The following is a 20,495-nucleotide window of genomic DNA, read 5'->3' as shown; positions in this document are numbered from 1 at the left end:
ACAGAAGAACACACAGCGAATGGACACAAGAGAGCAGACAATGGGGAGAAGGGGAGAGAAATAAATAAGACAATCTCTAAAAAAAAAAGAGAGCTGCGGAGAGCTGGCAGTGTGGAAGAGCCAGGAATAAGTTATTAGGATGGCGGGCAGACAAGGCAGCAGGACAAAGAACGGGCATAGGCTTTACAAAATACAGCGACAAAAGGCAAATGAAGAGAGGGAAATGAAGTCATTCTCCCTGGAGGTGGGAATAGAGGGGACAGAGCCCAGGTGGAGAGCAGCCTTAGAGGATGCGACATAACTGCAAAAAGCAGAGGGAGTAGCAAGCCCAGGATGGGGGGAAAAAATGGGAAAAGATGCAATTGCGCCTTGATGAAATTAGCACAGGTCTTGCAGCCACCTCCCAGGGCTCCCACGCCGCCCGAGCGCCCACCTCGCTGCCACGTGATGGTGGCGGGATCGATGTCGAGCCGGGCGAACCGCTTCATCTCCTCTTCCGTCAGCGTGCCAGGGTCAGTCTTAGGGATTCCCAGTTTCTAGCGATCAGAAAAGAAAAAAAAAAGGCAGCACGTTTTAGGAAAAAAATAGCAAAATGTAAGCGAGATTATTCGACTGATTTATTCCATGACTTGTTAAGCCTTTAAAAAATGAACTTGAGTTTTTCAAGAGTTCCAAGTCATTCCAATGCACCGTGAAGTCTCCCCATGAGGGTCAGTGCCGCGGTTTCACCTGCGTGGAGAAACAACTCCCTCTTTGTATCTTTACCAAGATGTCCCGTAGGCACTCGCCCACTACATCTAAAATGGAATTCACCACCTTTCCCGGCTCCATTTCTCAAACAGCTTCAGGCAGGGTGGCCTGTCCTGTCGAAGGGACCACCATTTAACCATCCAACTGCCCAAATCAAAACTCTGAGAATCCTCCTTGACTCTTTTCTTATTTCTCGCCTCACAGCGAGCCAGTCAAGAGGCCCAGCTGACGCACCTCCTTTACTAGGTCTAGCAGTTTGATATAATTGAGGAATTCCAAAAAGAAATATTGGATTATGCTTGTAATCTGATCTGTACCTGAGCATGATTAAGTCATGATTAGGGCATTGAGTCCCCGCCCCTTGGTGGGTGGGGACTCCCAGATAAAAGGCATGGCAAGGGACAGAGTTGAGGGTTTTCTGATGTTGGAGTTTTGATGTTGGAGTTTGATGTTAAAGCTGGAGCCCCAGGAAGTCAGCACACAGAGGAGAGAAAAGCCAGCCCCAGGAAGGAAGGAACCTGGAACCCAGAGAAAAGCAAGCCCCAGGAACATAGGAACCCAGGAAGCCTGAACCCTCACAGACGTCGGCAGCCATCTTGCTCCAAATAGACTTTGGTGAGGGAAGGAACTTATGCTTTAGGGCCTGGTATCCGTAAGCTCCTACCCCAAATAAATACCCTTTATAGCGCCCAGCAGATTTCTGGTATTTTGCATCAGCACCCCTTTGGCTGACTAATACACCAGGGAAAAAGATTTAAAGAAAAAACAGAAAAACCAAAAAGCCTAAACTGAAATTTACAGTTAAAACTGTAGGTTTGGCCAACTTCTGGAAATAAATACCTAAATCCAAATGTCTCCTGTAAGGGGAAGATGCTGAAAATTTGTAATACGCCCTTCTAGTGACAGATGTGAAAGTGCAGCGCCGTGGATTGCACGTGCCATGCCACTGCCTGTCTCGGCCCGTGGCCTGGGGTCTCCGTGGGCTGCCCCCGTGCCCACGCGGGGCTGCACTCTGAGGGCCCCACATTCTCAGAGCTCCTGTCCACTTGACTTGTTCTTAGTTCAGATATAAATGCTAACAACCCAAGCAAGGGTATGTCTATTTTTCAAACCAAGTTATTGGTAATCCAGTGAGACAGAAAAAGTTAACGCTTTAGAACGTCTATTTCTGGAAAAGAAACGTTCATGACGCGTAAGAAAAGAACTGGAAGATAGCTACCGTCCATGCCACAGCTGCCAAGAAGAGTTTATTCCGATAACCTGAATGTGATGTCACACTAAGAACCCAGGGGGGCTGCAGAGAGTGAATCACCCCAACAAAAGACATTCTACTTAATTTGTTTTTTAAGATTTATTTTATTTATCCCCCCCGCCCCGTTATCTGCTCTCTGTGTCCATTCACTGTGTGTTCTTCTGTGTCCCCTTGTATTCTTGTCAGCAGCACTGGGAAACTGCACCTTTTTTTTGTTGCATCATTTTGCTGTGTCAGCTCTCCGTGTGTGCGGCGCCACTCCTGGGTGGGCTGTGCTTTTTTCGCGCTGGGTGGCTCACCTTATGGGGCACACTCCTTGAGTGTGGGGCTCCCCTATGCAGGGGACACCTCTACGTGGCACGGCACTCATTGTGCGCATCTGCACTGCGCATGGGCCAGCTCCACAGGGGTCACAGAGGCCCTGGGTATCGAACCCTGGACCCTCCATATGGTAGGCGGACGCTCTATCAGTTGAGCCACAGCTGCTTCCCTGTACTTAATTTTAATCCACGTTTCTGTGGGTAGGAACTCATCTGTAAAGAGGAAATTCTAAGATGCTCCTTAGGTGTGGCCCATCTGAATTATGGAGGTCTTATTTCATATTACCACGGGACTTATAAATAGCCAGAAGCCAGGGAAATACAGGAGACCAAGCATATCTCCAGGGGACAGAGGTGGAGACGCCAGCCACGGGACCCTGAGGGTGGCGGCGAGCCAGTGCCAAAATGCTGCGGATGCTGGGGAGATGGCACAGCCTTGCAGATGCCTTGGTGTTAGACTTCTAAACTCTGAAGTCATGAGAAAATAAATGCAAGTGTTTAAGCCAATCTACTGTGTAGCATCTTTCACAGCAGACAGGCCAACTAAGACAGGGGTGAGCTTTTAAATCTATTGAATGATCCCTATGGAATCTAAGCCCCCTCTTGACATAGATGTGGGGTGGACACAACCATTCCAAGGTCCACAGGATGGAGGAATAGACTATGGATTAGAGTGGACTTACTGATATGCTATTCATGAACTATTGTGATTAGTAATCGAAGAAAATGTGGCCTTGGTGTGGAGAAAGTGCCATGTGGCTGCTGGGGGTAGGGAGTGGGAGGAAGAGATGAGATGTGGAGGCATTTTCGGGACTTGGAGTTGTCCTGGGGGGTGCTGCAGGGACAGTTACCGGACATTGTGTGCCCTCCCATGGCCCACTGGGTGGACTGTTGGAGAGTGTGGGCTATGGTGTGGACCAGTGACCATGAGGTGCAGCGGTGCTCAGAGATGTATTCACCAAGTGCAATGAATGTCTCATGATGATGGAGGACGTTGTTGTTATGGGGGGAGGAGTGGGATGAGGGGGGTGGGGGGCATAAGGGGACCTCATATTTTTTTAATGTAATATTAAAAAAAGAAAGAAAGAAAGAAAAAAAACTATTGAATGCCAACCAGCGGTGGAAAATTATGGCACAAAAGGTTGTTTTTTGTTTCCAGAACAGAACTAGGGGAAATCCATGTGATTACCAGGATAGATGCAGCAAATAGGATTAGAAAACCCTACCATGGATAAGAATTAAGGTCATTTTCACAAGTACAAACTTTAACTGCCTTGCTGCAACCAAAGCTGAGACAGGTGAGTTCTCAAAGGCTACTGTATTTCCTAGAAATTTAATTCTCAAAGGCTACCTTAATTCCTAGAAATTCTGCCTCTGTAGAACGTAATGCCCAAAGGAGTAGCTGAAAACCACAAAACAATCAAGTTCAGAATTTCTGGCTTCGACAATCTTTCTGACGAGTTTCTACCATTTTTGAAACAAAACAAAAAGAACAGTAATAGAAACTTACTTTCAGTCGAGCAAGCTGAATTTTTGAAAATGCCCGGACACCATTCACCAATGGAACCAGCCGATTGTAAAGCGCCTAGAAAAACAACAACAAAATCAAACCCTGCCGAAGTTTAAGGACCCACCGTGAACTGGTACATTAACTAGGACATAACAAAATTTATTACATTTATAGCCAAACTGTTTAGATTATAAACCCTATTAAAATTCTTGAGCTAATAGCAACAATGGAGACTTAAATTGCCAGATTAATAAATCTGACGACATCTGAAACAGTGCATGTTGGAGAAAGTGTACATGAATATTTTTCTCACTCTCTAGCCTTGCAATGGCCAAATTATTATTTATCTGGATTCTGCCTCAAAAAACCCACCAGAGAGCGATTTTAACTGGGGGACATCAGGATGCTGTTGTACCGCATGCCGGGAAGCATCGATTTTACCTGTGGCATGTATCTATGTAGAATTGTCACCTGGTATCTGCCCCTGTCAGGGGAACCTGCAGCCCCGCAAGGGGTCTGACTTCCTTACCAGTATCTCTAGGGTAGGTACAGGTGACATTAGTCTTGAAAAGCCACCTGTTCTCTCCCCAAAGTGTAGACCAGAGACCAGGCCTTTGAGCAGAAATGGAGAGAACTGGTCTACCTTTGAAACTAGTCCTCACCGCAGATTACGCGGCTTAAAAAGTCCAACCGATATCACACTCCCGCCAACCTGCCAGTGCTCATAAACCTAAGTACATGAGCATCAGGTCCAAGTGCAGGTCCTCAGCCCTGGGAAGTGGGGTCATACACAAGGACAACACTGTGAACACAGCTTCAGGTTCCAGAAGTGATTCCACGCACTCCTTAAGAGTCCAGGAATCCCAGGACAGGCTGGCTAACAAGGGCCCTTTCCCACCTTATCCGTTTGCGTGTTTTCATGCAAAATCCTCGTGTCGATGGCGGCCGCCAGCAGGTTGTTGGCGGCGGTGATGGCGTGGATGTCCCCAGTCAGGTGCAGGTTGAACTGAAACGGAATCACAACAGCGCTCTACTGTGCGCAGACCTATTGCAACAGCGTTTCGAGCAGTACGCAAGGAATTTTCGGGGCAAATAACACACGGTGCCAATTACATATCCGTCTAATGAACTGAGCCCATGAGAGAGTCTCAATCAGAGAATCCATGTCAGGTTCTTGCCCTTGACGAGAAAGACCCCCTGGAGCGGCGCTCATCACGGACGCCTCCGCTCCTGGGTGACAGGGGGAAGCATGCTCATGGACTGAAGGATTGGCCTTTCACCACGACATTAAATTTCCTTATTTTATTTCCCTGAACGCATTTTTTTAATTATTTAGAAAATAGCGTCACGGCAAATATATTTTGGAGCAAGGCAGAGCGTAAAATAAACAGCAACTATTGAATGACCTAAAACCTTACTTTGTCCCAAATCCCTTAAGATTCAGGAAAGAACAAAAATAAAGGGGTGGGGGGGCTGTAACCACTGACTAAAGCAAATTGTTATTGTAATTTTCATCTGGGGTTGGGTAACTTGTAACATGGATATAAAAAATAAATTAAAAAAAAAAAGAAATGCCAGAAAAATTAAAATATTACAAAGTCTGAGAAACAGAAAAGCATATTACCCTTGCACCTCTGTTATTCTTCTAATTTCTTTCCAGCTTCATATGCTCACAGGATTACTATTTAGAGTGTCTAAAAACAGAGTATCTGGTTTTTAAATTTATTATTATGTAATCATCTTGTTTCTATATACTTACAATACATAACGGCTGTAAAATCGGGTAGATGTACCCAAATTTTTCATCTCCTTATGCCTGGAATATTTAAATTGCTTCAAAATTGTAAAGAAGTCTACAGTTATAATGAATACATGCAAGCAGCTTTTCCTTCTTAAGAAATTATCATGCTTATGTGATTATTATGCTAAAGGACATTGATAACAAATTGCTTTTTGAAAGGGTGAAGTATCACCCGCATAACACTAGTTTAGAAACAAAGTACCTTTTAAGGGAAAAAGTTAATTTAATAGTTGAAAAAGTGGTATTCTGTTTTTAAGTTGCATTTCTTTAATTTCTTGAGAAGCTTAAACATTTATATATACTTGTTAAATTTTACCACTGTAGAAAATATGGAAAATTCCATTTGAATCTATTTTATAAACTGTATTTAGTATTTTAAAAATTGGGAACACACCCTCCCTAAAATTTTATACCCTAGCATCTAAACTTAATGTTACATTACTGGCATTTTTACATCATGAGTCTTCAAAATATAAAAACTTGGTCCTACTTTGAGACATTTGAGTTCTGCCCCCCATAATCTTTCAATATTATAAACTACATGGAGCTAAACAGCTTTAAAATGAAGTCTTTGAGCACGTATCCACTTTTTCCTTAGGATGAACTGAGGAGTGGGCCAAAGGGTATAAATATTTGGAAGGCACCTGACACATAGTCTACCACTTCAGCAAATGATCAACGTTGAATTGTTCAACCCAGATTCCTTGAGTCTGCTGCTTCTCTCACCCCCACATGGAATCAATCCAACACTCAAGCTTTAAGTCCGCCATCTTTGGTTCCTTCCTCAATGGTCAAAGCGGCCGCCATCTTTTCCTGGGCTGCCACCAGTCTCCTTCCTGGACTCCGACAGTCTGCTCTGGGCCGCTACATCTGCTCCCCACGCAGGAGCCAGGGGGTCTTTAGAAGACTGGGTTTGTGCCCTCATGATCCTCCTCCAGGAACAAACTCCCTGCATGTTTGGCCCACCCGTCCATCACGAGTTAGCTCCCCGCCTCTGAGTGGGGTGCCAGTAACCCCTCATAAGGGCTGGCTAAGTTGTAGCCTTCTCCGCAGCCTGGTTGCCTGGCCCTGGGTCTCCCCAACTTGGGACTCTTCCTATCATCTTTCAGATGTGAGGCTCGGGGCTATTTTTTCCCATAATGCCTCGGCCTGCCTTTGGCTTGCCTGACTCGGGCTTCCATGGGCAAAACGCCCGCCCAATTCCTCCCACAACATCAACACAGGAGCACCTACTGTGTGCCAGGACCTCCCACCCATGCCAAGCGTCTGCTCTGACTCACCACGGCCGACTGACGCAGACGGGCGTAGACACAGGGCGCTGGGGGGATTTGGGGTGCGAGAGAACATAGGGAACTGGGTAGGGAGGATGGAGAAGCAAGAACCTTCCAGACAGGTGACGAGGCTTGAAGTCAAGAGGACACCGGGCGTGAGATGGGGACGAGAGGCGCGGGGAGGGCTGAGAGATGAGAGGCGTGGGCCTCCCGTGCCACGCTGGGTGGGGCTGCTGCTCCTGGGATAGGTGACACAGAAGTGTCCGGCCCAGAGGTGGACCTGAGGGAGCTTCTCAGGACCCAGGAGAAGAGGGCAGAGCTGATGGGGGCTGGACGCTGGCCAGACATGGCCAGCGAGGGTGGAGGTGCCCAAGGAGCTCCTGGGGAAATGAGGCGTGAGCCCGTGCGCCCGTTCTTCTATGGAACCAGGCTTCATTTAGGGAAGTGGCGAGTGCAAGTCTTCCTGAATTTCACACCCTAACACATGGTAGGTGGAGATGAAAGGCCACATCCTCGTTGCCAGGACCCCTGGGCCCAGGCGGGTTCTGGGGTTCAGAGCGGTAGTGGGATGTGCACACGATGTATTTAGGTCGGCACTCATCCATCAGAATGATATTTCTGCAGCCAAACACGTGAATGCTCATACCAAGGGGCATAAACAAAATGTATAAATAGCCCCCCAAAAAGGAAACGTCAGGTTCTGCCGGCAAGTGAGCTGTGCAGAGGTTTTTGGTTCTCAGGGGTCCGCGGATCTGGGGGTTTGGGAGGAAAGCCTGTGGGCCTGGGCGGGGGCACCGAGGGGTCGGGGAGAGGAAGCAGATGTGGGGGACACACAGATCTTTGGGGCTTACCTCCTCCATGGGAATGACCTGTGCATATCCGCCACCCGCGGCTCCTCCTAAACGACAGAGCAAGCAGAGTGTGAAAATGTCACCAAGACACGGGAGGACACGGGATGGGGACGGAGTTCCCCAAACCCAACAGGGGACCACGAGCCTAACTGCTCCCTCCATGCTGAGCGACACTCACGCGCCGGCCAGCTCTGCAATTTAAGGACGGCTATTTCTATGTTTCAAAGAAAAGGGAAGAATAACAAGCACGTGTCTCCACTGCCAAACATCCACGAGGATATGAGATTATTAACTTGTTATAAAGCATCAGTGGCCAGGCTCTGGCTAAGCAGCGGATGTCTCTGATAACATGTTACCCATAATGATTAATATTCTATCTTATCATATGATATCATAATATCAGAAAGGCATCTCCTAGCCACTCGATGAACACCTGGGGCTAACAAATGATCAACTTCAGTCTACTTAATTTAGATAATAATATATCAGATTTGTCACGGTGTTTATACTTGAACATATTAAAGTTATTACAGGAAAGACTTCTTTCCTAACACAATAAGGACACTTCCCCTATGTACCACTTTACAGTTTGCTCTGTTTTTCTATATGCTCTCACAACAGGCTGATTGTTAAAGCCTCATTTTTACAGATGCAGCTCAGAGAGGTTCCGGCTGGTTGAAGGACACACAGCATCTAGAGAGCGGGTCAAGAAAAAAGCCAAGTCCAGTGCTCGTCCTCTCTGTGAGTTATCATACTTGAGTGAGGAGTTACTAATAATTTTACCACTAATATGATTACAGGTATTCCTTCCCTATCACAACTTTCCCCATTGTGATTTCGAAATAAGAAATTAAAGGGGAATTTGGGGGGAGATTTGCAGAAGCCGTGACCGACAAGCAAAGGCCAGCCGATGACATAGGACACGTTCAGATACTCCAGAAATGCTAAAATGCACGCCTACTATCGAATAATATTGCCTGTGTCAAATAACCCAAGTTTTACAAGAAGGTCCTGTAAACAACCCGTAAAAGAAAACTTCTGACTTCTTCTTCGGTACGAAGCGAGGGCCAAAAATTTTTTACATCGATTCTCCAGCTCGCGGGGGTCCCGCGCCCCTAACCTGTGCCAAGTGGGCGGGGTAACCGTATAATGCTCTTAAAAGCCAGGAGGGGCCGAGATCAAACGGTAATCACAGCCAAAGAGGCGATTATGGTGTAACAGACTGTATGAGTCCAAAAAGAGAGAAATCTATAGGTACACTCAATTAAAAAATGTTTTTCTTCAACCGTTTAATTTTTAAATTGTTCATATTTTCAATGATTAAATGGACAAAATAAAGTTAAAAAAATAGAAATTTAAAAAAAAAGGGAGCTGGAGGATGGCGTGGTGATAAATCCAGCAAGAAGAGGGAAGAGCATGAGCTCCTGGACAAGCCAAGGAGCCAACACGCCACAGTCCCCGTCCTCCATGCGCGTCCAGGGTGCTCCCCGGGGACCCCGCGGGCCACTCGCCTCCCCGCCGCCAGCCCTGGCGGGAGCACGGAGAGCACAGGGTGCATCCGGGCACCTGCGGGCAGGACGCGCGCCGGCTCCCCTCCATGGCACCCCCTCCAGGACGTGCGGGTGAGGGTCTGCTTGAGCTCTCCTCCCCGCCGCCCGGCTCTGAGGCCCACCTGCCGCCGTACCTTTGACTCCGAAGGTGGGCCCCTGCGAGGGCTGCCGGAGGCAGGCGAAGGAGTTGACGCCGAGGTGGGCGGTGAGCGCCTGCACCAGCCCCACTGTGACCGTGCTCTTGCCTTCCCCCAAAGGCGTGGGCGTGATCCTGAGCGGAGAGAGCAGAGGGGGTGGAAGGATGGGCCCCAGAAAGCGCCCCCAAAACCAAGCACGGGCGCCGAGGCCGTCGAGAACGGCCCGCTCCAGACCCGACCCGGCCACTGCGTTTCCTTGGGCCGTCGTGAGCCACCTGCTCCCCGCATCCTGCAGACAGACCCGTCTTTACCAAGAGGCTGCACCGCATGCCTTCTCACAGCTGCGTAGTATTCCACTGCACGGCTAGACCACATGCTGTTGACCCGCTCATCTGCCGATGGGCGGTGGGTTGATGCCAGCTCTTGGCAACAGTGGGTAAGGAAACCTTGGGGTGCATGTATCGGTTTGTGTCCTTGTTTTCAGGTCTACTGGGTATATACCCAGCGGTGGAATTGCTGGGTCGTATGGCAGATCCACAGCTAGTTTTTGAGAAACCGCCAAACTGTCCTCCAGCACAGCTGGATCCTTCGGCATTCCAGGGACATGACCAACCCAGGGTCCACAGCATGGAGGAATAAATTTTGGATTAGAGTGGACTTGCTAGTATTCCATTATAGAACTATTGTGACTAGTAATGGAAGACACTGTAGCACTGATGTGGAGAAAGTGGCCACGGTGGTTGCTGAGGGCAGGGAGAGGGAAGAAGAGATGTGATGTGGGACACTTTCAGGACTTGGAGTTGTCCTAAACGATACTGCAGGGACAGATGCTGGACATTATATATCCTGCCATAACCCACTGACTGGACTGGGGGAGAGTGTGAATTACAATGTAAACTATAATCTGTGACCTATGAACCATAAAAAAAAACAATTAAAAAAAAAGAGACTGCTGTAAAAGGGAAAGCTATTTGCAGCCAAGATGCCAATAACATTATCCATTTCACGAAACGGCACAGAACCATCATCCAAACGGTTTAAATAATTAAGCTGATCTCGTTCCTTTTTTTTCTTTTAAGATTTATTTATTTCTCCTCCTCGCCCCCACGCTGTTTGCACTCGCCGTCCATTCTCTGTGACTGTTCATCACGTGCTCACAGTTTTTTTATGGAGGCACCAGGAACTGAACCCGGGACCTCCCATGTGGGAGGGAGGCACACAATGGCTCCAGCCACCTCCACTCCTGCTTGTTGTGTCTCTCATTTCCTCGTTGTGTCTCTTCACTGCGTCATCTTTTTGCTTCACCTTGTTGTGGCAGCTGGCCACGTCAGCCTGTAATGTCAGCTTGTTGTTTTGCTCATCTTCTTTAGGAGGCACCGGGAACCGAACCTGAGACCTCTCATGTGGTAGGCTGGTGCCCAACTGCTCGAGCCACAGCCGCTTTCCTCGTTTCTTAGCGATGGGTAAAGTGGCGTGCTTTCTTCCAGAGCCAGCAATGTCGGATGCACCCCGGGTGCAGCCTATAAGGCTTGGCCTCTTGGGATGAGAAGGAGTCCTGAAGATACTACTCATCCATCTCCTTCTAGACAATGGCCCTGCCCACGCTTCCCAGGGCCATGTCTGAACACTGAGGAGGAGCTCACGAGCACCAGGGCGGCCCTTTCCTTTCCTAACAGTGAGAAAGTTCTGTTCCAAAGATGAGACGTCTGTACTCCTCGAGTTCCCTCTCCTTCAGGCTTTCAACCCAGCCCAATCCCTTCCTAAGACAACAGCCTGTTAACTACTGTAAAGAATACTCCCAGGCGGCGGACTTGGCCCAGTGGTTAGGGCGTCCGTCTACCACATGGGAGGTCCACGGTTCAAACCCCGGGCCTCCTTGACTGGTGTGGAGCTGGCCCACACGCAGTGCTGATGCGCGCAAGGAGTGCCCTGCCACGCAGGGGTGTCCCCTGCATGGGGGAGCCCCACGCACAAGGAGTGCACCCCGTAAGGAGAGCCGCCCAGCGCGAAAGAAAGTGCAGCCTGCCCAGGCATGGTGTCACACACACGGAGAGGTGACACAGCAAGATGACACAACAAAAAGAAACACAGATTCCCATGCCGCTGACAACAACAGAAGTGGACAAAGTAGATGCAGCAAATAGACACAGAGAACAGACAACCAGGGTGGGGGGGAAGGGGAGAGAAATAAATAAAAAATAAATCTTTAAGAAATAAATAAAAATAAAAATAAAAATAAAAGAATACTCCCAGAGCTCTCGGCACTCTGAGGAGCTACCCTCTATCCCCGAGGAGCTTGCGTATAGACCACAACGCTCCAGAGAGCCCAAGAGCCCACGTGCAGGCATGCGGTGCCAACTCACTGCAGGCCTGGGGGGATGCCATCAACCCGTTCCTCAGAGCACGGAGGCCATCGCTGTCACCTGAAACACAGGCGCCTGGGCTCGCCATTTGGTATGGGACGAGTTAAAGGGTGTGAGCCACGTGATCTAGGCGGCTCAGCCATAGCACAAGTGAGGGCAGAGGTTTCTGACCCACAGATCGAGTGAGGCAACCGCAAAGAAGGAACGCGCGTGGTCTGTCACCACCCCGGCTATTGCGGAGCACCGCTGCGTCCTCCCCACAGATCCCCAGGGCATCTTCTTTTTTTCATTTTTTATTTACTTCTCTCCCCTTCTCTTCTTCTGTGTCTGCTTCTATTCTTGTCAGCGGCACGGGAATCTGTGTTTCTTGTTGTTGCGTCATCTTGTTGTGTCAGCTCTCCGTGTGGGCGGCGCCATTCCTGGGCAGGCTGCACTTTCTTTCACGCTGGGCAGCTCTCCTTACGAGGTGCACTCCTTGCGCGTGGGGCTCCCCTACGCAGGGGACACCCCTGCGTGGCAGGGCACTCCTTGCGCGCATCAGCACCGCGCGTGGGCCAGCTCCACACGGGTCAAGGAGGCCCGGAATTTGAACCCTGGACCTCCCATGTGGTAGGTGGACGCTCTATCCGTTGGGCCAAATTCGCTCCCCCCCTCCGAGGCATCTCCTGTGTGCTCTGTCCTGAGGAATGAAGGTCGGGTCAGATGACCCCGCCTCTGCCCTCCTAGGGCTTATAGCTGGCAGGAGACGTGGAGGAATAAATGAGCAATCACAACAAATGTGATAAACGTGAAGGCAGGGGGAGGATGCCAGACTGGTTTGAGAGCCCGTGAAAGGGGGGTCTAGTTAGACCTGGGAGGCTTCCTGTAGGAAGTGACGTCCAAGCCAAGACCTGACAAACAAACGAGTCGGCCCGATGAAAATAAGGCTGCGGGGTGGCAGGTAATATGCTAGGCCCTGCATTTTCTATTTATGGGACCAATAATCATGATCCCCACCTGACAGATGAGGAAACTGAGGCACAGAGTGTAAAAGGACCTTGCCGGGGGCCACAGCTAGTAAGTGGAAGAGCTCCAGCCTAAGCAAGTCTAGAGACTTCACTTATTCCCACGAATGGAATCATCATCTGTAAAAAGTAACGCAATGCCTGGGAATGCATAAGCTTGCCTGGGAAGGATGGAGAGAGAGAGTCAGAAGATGAGAGCCCAAAAGGGAGCTACCCAAAGAAGGAGCAGTAAAAAGTAGGAGGAACCAGGAGGAGGTGGTGTGAACGAGGAGTCAGGCAAGCTGGGGGGAAGGTCCAGAAGTGAAGCTGTGCGTTTTGAAGCGGGCGAGGGCAGGGTTTAGCAGCCAGGGAGCGGCCGCCGAGCACGGCCGGTAGTAGTTGGTGAGCCCGTGTGTACACTGCTTGGGGAAATAAATGCCAAACCCTTCAAGCCACAGCACCCTGGCTTAACCACCATCCCCTGGGCAGATTCCAGAGTGGAGTCGACCTGAAGACTCAAAGTGGCGTGACATTGTGTTAACACCCTACTCGGATCGACTTTTCATCTTCTAAGGAGCAACGTGAATAAATGCCCTGAAGAAGCCACAGGCATCGCAATCTTACGACAACGCACACGGTGTCATCTAAGCGCTGTACTGAGCCTTGGTCTTTGTGAAGTCTGCGCTGCTGGCAAAGGAAGAAGTGGTTTCCTTAAACTGTGTCACATGAAGGATGGAATTTCATTCCCAAGGATACGCTGGCGTAGCTGCCAGGAGAGCCAAACGGAGACCCACCGAGAGATGGCCTCCTCGGGGCCGCAGCTCACCATCCAACTCTTGATTAGAAACACAGCCCTGCATGGCTTCCTGCCCAGCGATCCGCTTCAGGAAAAGCACCAAGTAGGAAGCATTTACTAGGAGCACTGAAGGAGAGGGACCATAAAAATTTCATTTCGCCTCCTTCCTGCATTTGGTATCAAAGTTCGGTTTTTTGTTTTTCTCCCAGTATCCTGAGCTCCGATTCCGATTCCAAAGTCATTTTTCTCCCAGTATCCTAAGCTCGGTTTCCAAATGATCCAATTGGCTCAGAAAAGAAGGAACACTGTGTTAAACTAATTTCTTTTGCTGGTGGGGTTAAAAACACATGGGCATGAAACTGTGATTGGTTTTCACAGCCTTCATCAAACCCCAAGCAGGTTGATTTGCTCCCTTCCAGACAAGGCACAGCAGTGATGATGTTTCTCTCCCGTAATCCCCCACACGGCACTGTGACAAGCTTTCTGGCACGTCTCTCTCCTCACGGAGGTGACAGGCTGCCCGCATTCCTGTGTCCCTCTCACCTGTTCCTTACAAAGTGGAGGAAGAAGTGGTTGACAACAGATGGCTCCTTTCCTTAGACAGAGAGCACTTGCTGCAACGCACAGTCAAAATTTATTCAAGGCCCGCGTGACAATTTGAATGTATCTAAAAGGAGTTTATCGTTTACTCAAAAGTCAACATACTTATGCAGAGAGAAGTGGAAAACGTTGAACTGCTGCCCAAATCCCAAAACTTGTTTAACGGCATAACTGTCTTTAGCCATGAGTCTAACCAAACCAAAACGATATGCTCTACCAGCGTGAAATGTAGAGACAAATCCCGAATCCTGTTTAACGGTATAATTGTCTTTAGCCATGAGTCTAACCAAACCAAAATGATATGCTCTACCAGTGTGAAGTGGCTCAAGAGGTTAAGCACCTTCCAACATGGGAGCTCCCAAGTTCTATCCCTGGTACCTCCCAAAAAGCAAAACAAACAACAAACAAACGAAAAAACGAACTCAGGGAAGCCGATGTGGCTCAGAGGTTGATCGCCAGCTTCCTACAAATGAGGTCCAGGGTTTAATCCTGGCCCCAGTACCATACACACACACACACACACACTCACACACACCTACACACACAAACTTAAGTGTGATTTCACTGATTAATATTTAAACAGGTACAGTGAAGAATTTTTAAGTAACCAGAATAAAAAACTCATCTGTAATTTTTTAAATGATGGGTCACCGTTTAAAGCCTAAAGGTGATTCATTTTTGTAGTATTCTGTGCTGAAACAATATGCAAATAAAATACTGTAGCAATGTAAAATAAAGTAAAATGAAAAATGACTCTTTAAGTCAAAGAAAGTAACAGGGCATGGAATTGTGAAGGTCAGATTTTGGAAACCTTATTGATAGACCTAAGAATAAAAATTACCTTCAAATATATCAAAGAAGTTGCTTACAGAAAAATAAACATTTCTAAGTATAAACCACCCATCTGTTCATAAAAGCTGGGTATAGAAGAGCTACTTTCAAAATTTTCATAGATATTAAAAGAAATTGTAAAGCACCAAAATCTTAACTATATTTATTTGAAAGCTCTCCGGTCCTGATCTGAGCTATTACAGCATCAATAGTGTATTTTTTGGAATATGATGGGGGAACTACTAAATGATACCAAAATGGGTTTATCTGAAAAAGTCTCTATGGCATTCTTGGTATGTGTCCTTTTAGAAACATAACAAAGGCTAAAACGGGTTGCCTAAAAGAATGAAGAGTTTTAGAATATATTCACTTGGTCCAAATCCCTATACCAAAAACTTTCATTAGGAAAGAGCTGAATATGTCATTTATCCCAAGGCATCTCCACAATTTGGAAAATTTTCTTTTTCAAGCCTTTCATTACGTAATGATACACACTCTGGTTCAGCTGGTGTCTGTTCCCACTACACTTTACTAAAACTAAAAGCCCCGGCAATAGTGGGTTTTTTCCCTAAACACATTTGATCTGCTCTGAAAGTAGTAGACATAAAAACTCAAATATTTAAATACGTATCCAAGACAGAAAGGGTAAAAATCTTGGAAATGGGTTTAATGGTTATTTCTATATTAGACCAAAATAGGTAGTGGAAACATTTAAAAAAAAAAAAATCAGGTACTTGGTAACCCATACAAAAAAGGAAGCGACTAGAATTTATTTTTTTGTTCAGTCTATTCAAAGTCCAGTTTAGGTTTCTTTTTTTTAACTGATCTGTCCAAGCAATTGAGTGAAATTCTAGAAACTTCTGCATAGAAATGAGGAAAGGCCCAACAGAGACCCATTCTGCGTCCCCAATGCCGTACAGCTGCACCACGAGCTGCGTTCTCAAACAAAATTCCTTTTCATTAGCGTAACTGGGAAAATATGTAAGACTTAGAGCTCCTAAGATTCTTTTGGCATATTTCCCTGAACAATTCCCAATAATTTTCATTTTGTCAGGCAAAGCAAATAATGGGATGTGTAGGTGTAAATATAATACCATGAGATGTGTAGCTGATGAAACACAGATGATTCTGACTAAGAACTGTAAAGTTTGATGAAAAGCAGTTTAAAAAGAATTAATGCTTTTTTCAATCTGCTTCATTAATTACTAGGTAATTCTTTATGAAGCTCAAATTGTCACATCACTGGCCAACGGGAGACCCTTTGAGATGGCTCTATATCCCATAAACCCCCTATTTTAATACTTAGTATTGGTGTGATATATTTGTTAGCCCTGAAGAAAGCACATTTTCATAATTGTACATAATTAACTACAGTCCATGGTTTAACTTAGGGTTTGCTGCGTTATTTTTCTTTCACATTTGGATTAATAGAAGTTATAAAACCCCATTGTTTTATACTTTATTCTCACTCTCGATATATTTAAATCATATTAATACAAATATTCAAATGTACAACAAATGGACTGTTATTTAGGTTTACTAAAAAATTGCTTGGGTACTTGAATTCTTCTATAACGCATGGGAAAAGCATCATGTTACAGTGTTCAGAGAAAAAGGCAGGACATAAAATGGTATTTAAAAGTAATCACTTCATGGGAAACAGACTTTGGCCCAGTGGTTAGGGCGTCCGTCTACCATATGGGAAGTCCGCGGTTCAAACCCCGGGCCTCCTTGACCCGTGTGGAGCTGGCCCATGCGTAGTGCTGATGCGCGCAAGGAGTGCCCTGCCACGCAAGGGTGTCCCCCGCGTGGGGAAGCCCCACGCGCAAGGAGTGCGCCCGTGAGGAAAGCCGCCCAGGTGAAAAGAAAGCGCAGCCTGCCCAGGAATGGCGCCGCCCACACTTCCCGTGCCGCTGACGACAACAGAAGCAGACAAAGAAACAAGACGCAGCAAATAGACACCAAGAACAGACAACCAGGGGAGGGGGGGAAATTAAATAAATAAATAAATCTTTAAAAAAAAAAAATAAATAAAAAATAAAAGTAATCACTTCAAATGGATACAAAGGATTGATGCATAAAACAAACTCTGGAAGGCAATATAAACATGTTTAACACTTCCAGGTAATAAGGGATTTAGTTTTCTCCTCTCAATTTTCTTTATGCTCTGAATTTCCTTAAAATACGAAAGGATTACTTTAAAATCGAAAATTTAAAAAGATTTCAGAAGAAGGAATTTTCCATTTAATGGAGGGACCATTTAGATTTCTAAAGAAGTTGCAACTGTGCATATAATAGTTCATTTTCCCATGTTTGAACTGATCAAAAGGAAAAACGTGGAGTTGATTTTTATTTCAAATTGACTTTGCATTTTAGTTTAGAAAACAATCATGTCTTCTAAACTGATCACGTATCTAGCCATTAAAGGTTTAGAAACTGAAGGCATTCACTCACTGAAAAACTTATCACGTAATTATTCTTTGCTTATAGAGTGCAATGCAGTATCTATTTCTAAACATCTTCAAACTTTGCTACAGATTCATCAGTATCTCAGAGCCTAACCCCTCACAGCTTCCTTTTTCAATGCAGTTGAAAGAACACAAGGTCTTGTTAAGTAAGAGAACCTGCACCACAATTTTGGAAGACGACTGCAGCTCTCTCTGGGTTTGATCTGCACTTGAGAATTTTGTTTGTTTTTAGAAGGTACCAGAGATTGAACCCAGGACCTCAAATATGGGAAGCAGGTGCTCAACCACTGAGCTACATCCACTCCCCAATAAGAAGTGGTTTTTTTTGTTTTGTTTTTAGAGGGTACTGGGGATCAAACCTGGGACCTCATACATGGGAAGCAGGTGCTAAACCACTGGAGCTACATCTGCTCCCCTGCAGTGCACGTGAGAATTTTGAATTCGACCTCCACTTCCCTCCAGCGCACAGTGCGCCTTCTTAGTGCAGTTACACACTGCTGCCAGCAGGGGCGCTGCGTGGCCCACCGCTGCCTCTTAGTCCCCCATTAACCAGGCAGGCTGCCACCTTTGCCAGAAGCCGGGCCTGGACAGTAGGACATTAAGCCAGGAACTTGGTGACAACATGGCCAAAGCTTTCATTTCAAGGGGATCAACCTGTGTTCCCAGCTAGGGGCAGGGCCATGTCTAGACCTGCATTTTTACTGCCAATTCAACAAGCTGGGGACACAGGCTTGTGAGTTTTCCTTAATTCCTCCCCAATTAAACAGGTAAGGAAATCAGTCAACCCCCCTGCCAAGGTGCAGGATTAAATCTATAGTTATGATGCAAAATTTTTCTTAATTTCTTTTTTTTTTTTTTAAAGATTTACTTTTTATTTATTTCTCTCCCTTTCTCCCTCCCCGCCCCCAGTTGTCTGCTCTCTGTGTCCATTCTCTGTGTTCTTCTGTGTCCGCTTGTATTCTTGTCAGCGGCACTGGGAAACGGGGTCTCTTTTTGTTGTTGTTGCGTCACCTTGCTGCGTCAGCTCTCTGTGTATGTCGCACTACTCCTGGGCAGGCTGCTTTTTTTTTTTTTCACACTGGGTGGCTCTCCTTAAGGGGCGCACTCCTTGAGCGTGGGGCTATCCTACGCGGGGGACAAAGCACTCCTTGCGCGCATCAGCACTGCGCGTGGGCCAGCTCACCACACGGGTCAGGAGGCCCTGGGTTTGAACCCTGCACCTCCCATGTGGTAGGCGGACGCTCTATCAGGTGAGCCAAATATGCTTCCCTCTTAATTTCTCAATATTCAAGGGTTTGCTTATTCACTGTAAACGAGCGTGCGTGAAGTTTATTTCCATCAGAAGAAAGTGGCAGGGACTCCATCGGCTGCTCCAAATCGTGGTTCTCGGGAGACTGGTACAAGGCGTGCTTGTCTCCCAATCTGCTGGGCGCTCCGATGAACAAGGGCGGTGGCAGGTGAGGCGGCCATCTCCCCTGACAAAGTGCTTTCCGCAGGACGTCAGGCCAGGGTTGGGGGCCTGGGTGTCCTGGGGTCAGGAAAGGAGCTGGCGAATCCGCCTGCAGTGGGACTGAAGGCTGTGAGGGATGGTCAAAGCTGGGCATTGGAGGACCTGCGACAAACTAGGACTTTCTTAAAAGCACGGCCGCCAGGTGACTCCGTAAGGCCGGCTGTCCATTTGGCTCAGCAAACAGGAGGGGAGAGGGGTGAGATGGCGGATATTTTGCTTTACTTCTGGTTTTCTCTTTGTCTGTAGCTCTAGATCACTGATTTCGCCTCTAGGGATTTTTTTGACCTCTAGGAGGTCACTGACCCATGTACAAATAGGCTCGCAGGAGTCTGTTAAGTTCAGCACTGCTTCTAACCACCAAAACGGGGAAACAATTTAAAGGCCCATCCCTCAAGAACTGGTTAAACACGTTAGGGAACGTCAATATCCCCTTCTCAGATCACTTTCTGCCTCAGGACCCTTGAAGAATGAAGAACCCGCTGAGCAGAGGAAGCCGAGACACAGCCGGGCTTCTCCAGTGGGCCCGTGGGGTGACAGGCTGGGAGGTGTGTCGTTTGGGACCCGCCTCCGGCCCCAGGTATTTCTATGACCCCCCCTCCCCACCCCCACACACACGCCACATATTTAAGAACCTCAGACGTGAGCCACGGAATGTTCTGGAGTCATGAACAGTGAGAACAGAGATCTACACGCATGGCCGCCGAATGAGATACACAACACCGTTGAGCCATCAAGTCGCGCACAGGAGAGCGTGTAGAGTGGCAGCTCAGTCATGCGAGGTAGTGGCAGGGCCCCGGCGGTCTTCAAAATGCCAACCGTAGTTTCTTTGGGTGGTGGGATTTGGGATGTGCTACTTCCTTGCTTGTATTTTAACAATGAGTTATGTGCTATACGTACAACCAGAAGAAACAAAGAAACACAGCGCTTCTCTTAACAGTTAATTACAGAGAATACTAAATCAACGATAAGTAACATCCAGTCATAAGAAATGTCTTCCCCTCATTTGTGCCTCAAACGCTGGCCTTTATAAACAAGAGTCAATACAATGAAATTTCAAGAAAACAAAGGAATTTATAGGATCTCTTTAGATTCCCTTGAGCCACACTAAACAAATGTATTTCTTTTTTTTTTTAAACAAATATGTGTCACTATTACAAAGTGTTAACAATAGGGTGATATATAGGAAAAAATACAACTAATGCAAATTGTCTTCATAGTTAACAGGAATATTGTAATTTTTTTTTTTTGTCAGTTGTAGCAAAGGAACAATACCAATGATAAGACTGATTAATAGGGGGTAAAATGGGTTTGGGATTTTTCTTTTTGGAGTAATGAAAATGCCCTAATTATTGACTGTGGTAATGAATGCACACTCTGTGATTTTACTGAGACCCATTGATCGTACACTTTGGATGGATTATATGAGGCGTGAATAAAACTGCTTTAAAAAAAAAAGAAAGAACACATTCCTATTTCCCAAAACTATGAGCCTGTCTTTTATA

At 46.9% G+C, this 20,495-nt stretch overlaps 1 protein-coding gene across 1 annotated transcript in view; it reads right to left on the bottom strand.

Annotated features, from left to right (window-relative positions):
• Positions 1 to 20,495, bottom strand: part of MTHFD1L (methylenetetrahydrofolate dehydrogenase (NADP+ dependent) 1 like) — a 204,680-nt gene that overhangs the window by 141,344 nt on the left and 42,841 nt on the right. The window contains exons 12-16 of the mRNA XM_058289725.1: positions 9,440 to 9,576; positions 7,756 to 7,802; positions 4,731 to 4,838; positions 3,833 to 3,907; positions 434 to 536 (exon numbers count right to left, since the gene is read on the bottom strand). Coding sequence (XP_058145708.1) covers positions 434 to 536; positions 3,833 to 3,907; positions 4,731 to 4,838; positions 7,756 to 7,802; positions 9,440 to 9,576 — 470 coding nt within the window. The remainder of the gene's footprint in view (positions 1 to 433; positions 537 to 3,832; positions 3,908 to 4,730; positions 4,839 to 7,755; positions 7,803 to 9,439; positions 9,577 to 20,495) is intronic.

The sequence above is a fragment of the Dasypus novemcinctus genome, chromosome 28 (genome assembly GCF_030445035.2).
Source record: "Dasypus novemcinctus isolate mDasNov1 chromosome 28, mDasNov1.1.hap2, whole genome shotgun sequence".
NCBI lineage: Eukaryota > Metazoa > Chordata > Mammalia > Cingulata > Dasypodidae > Dasypus > Dasypus novemcinctus.
This window is presented reverse-complemented; position numbering and strand designations above follow the sequence as displayed.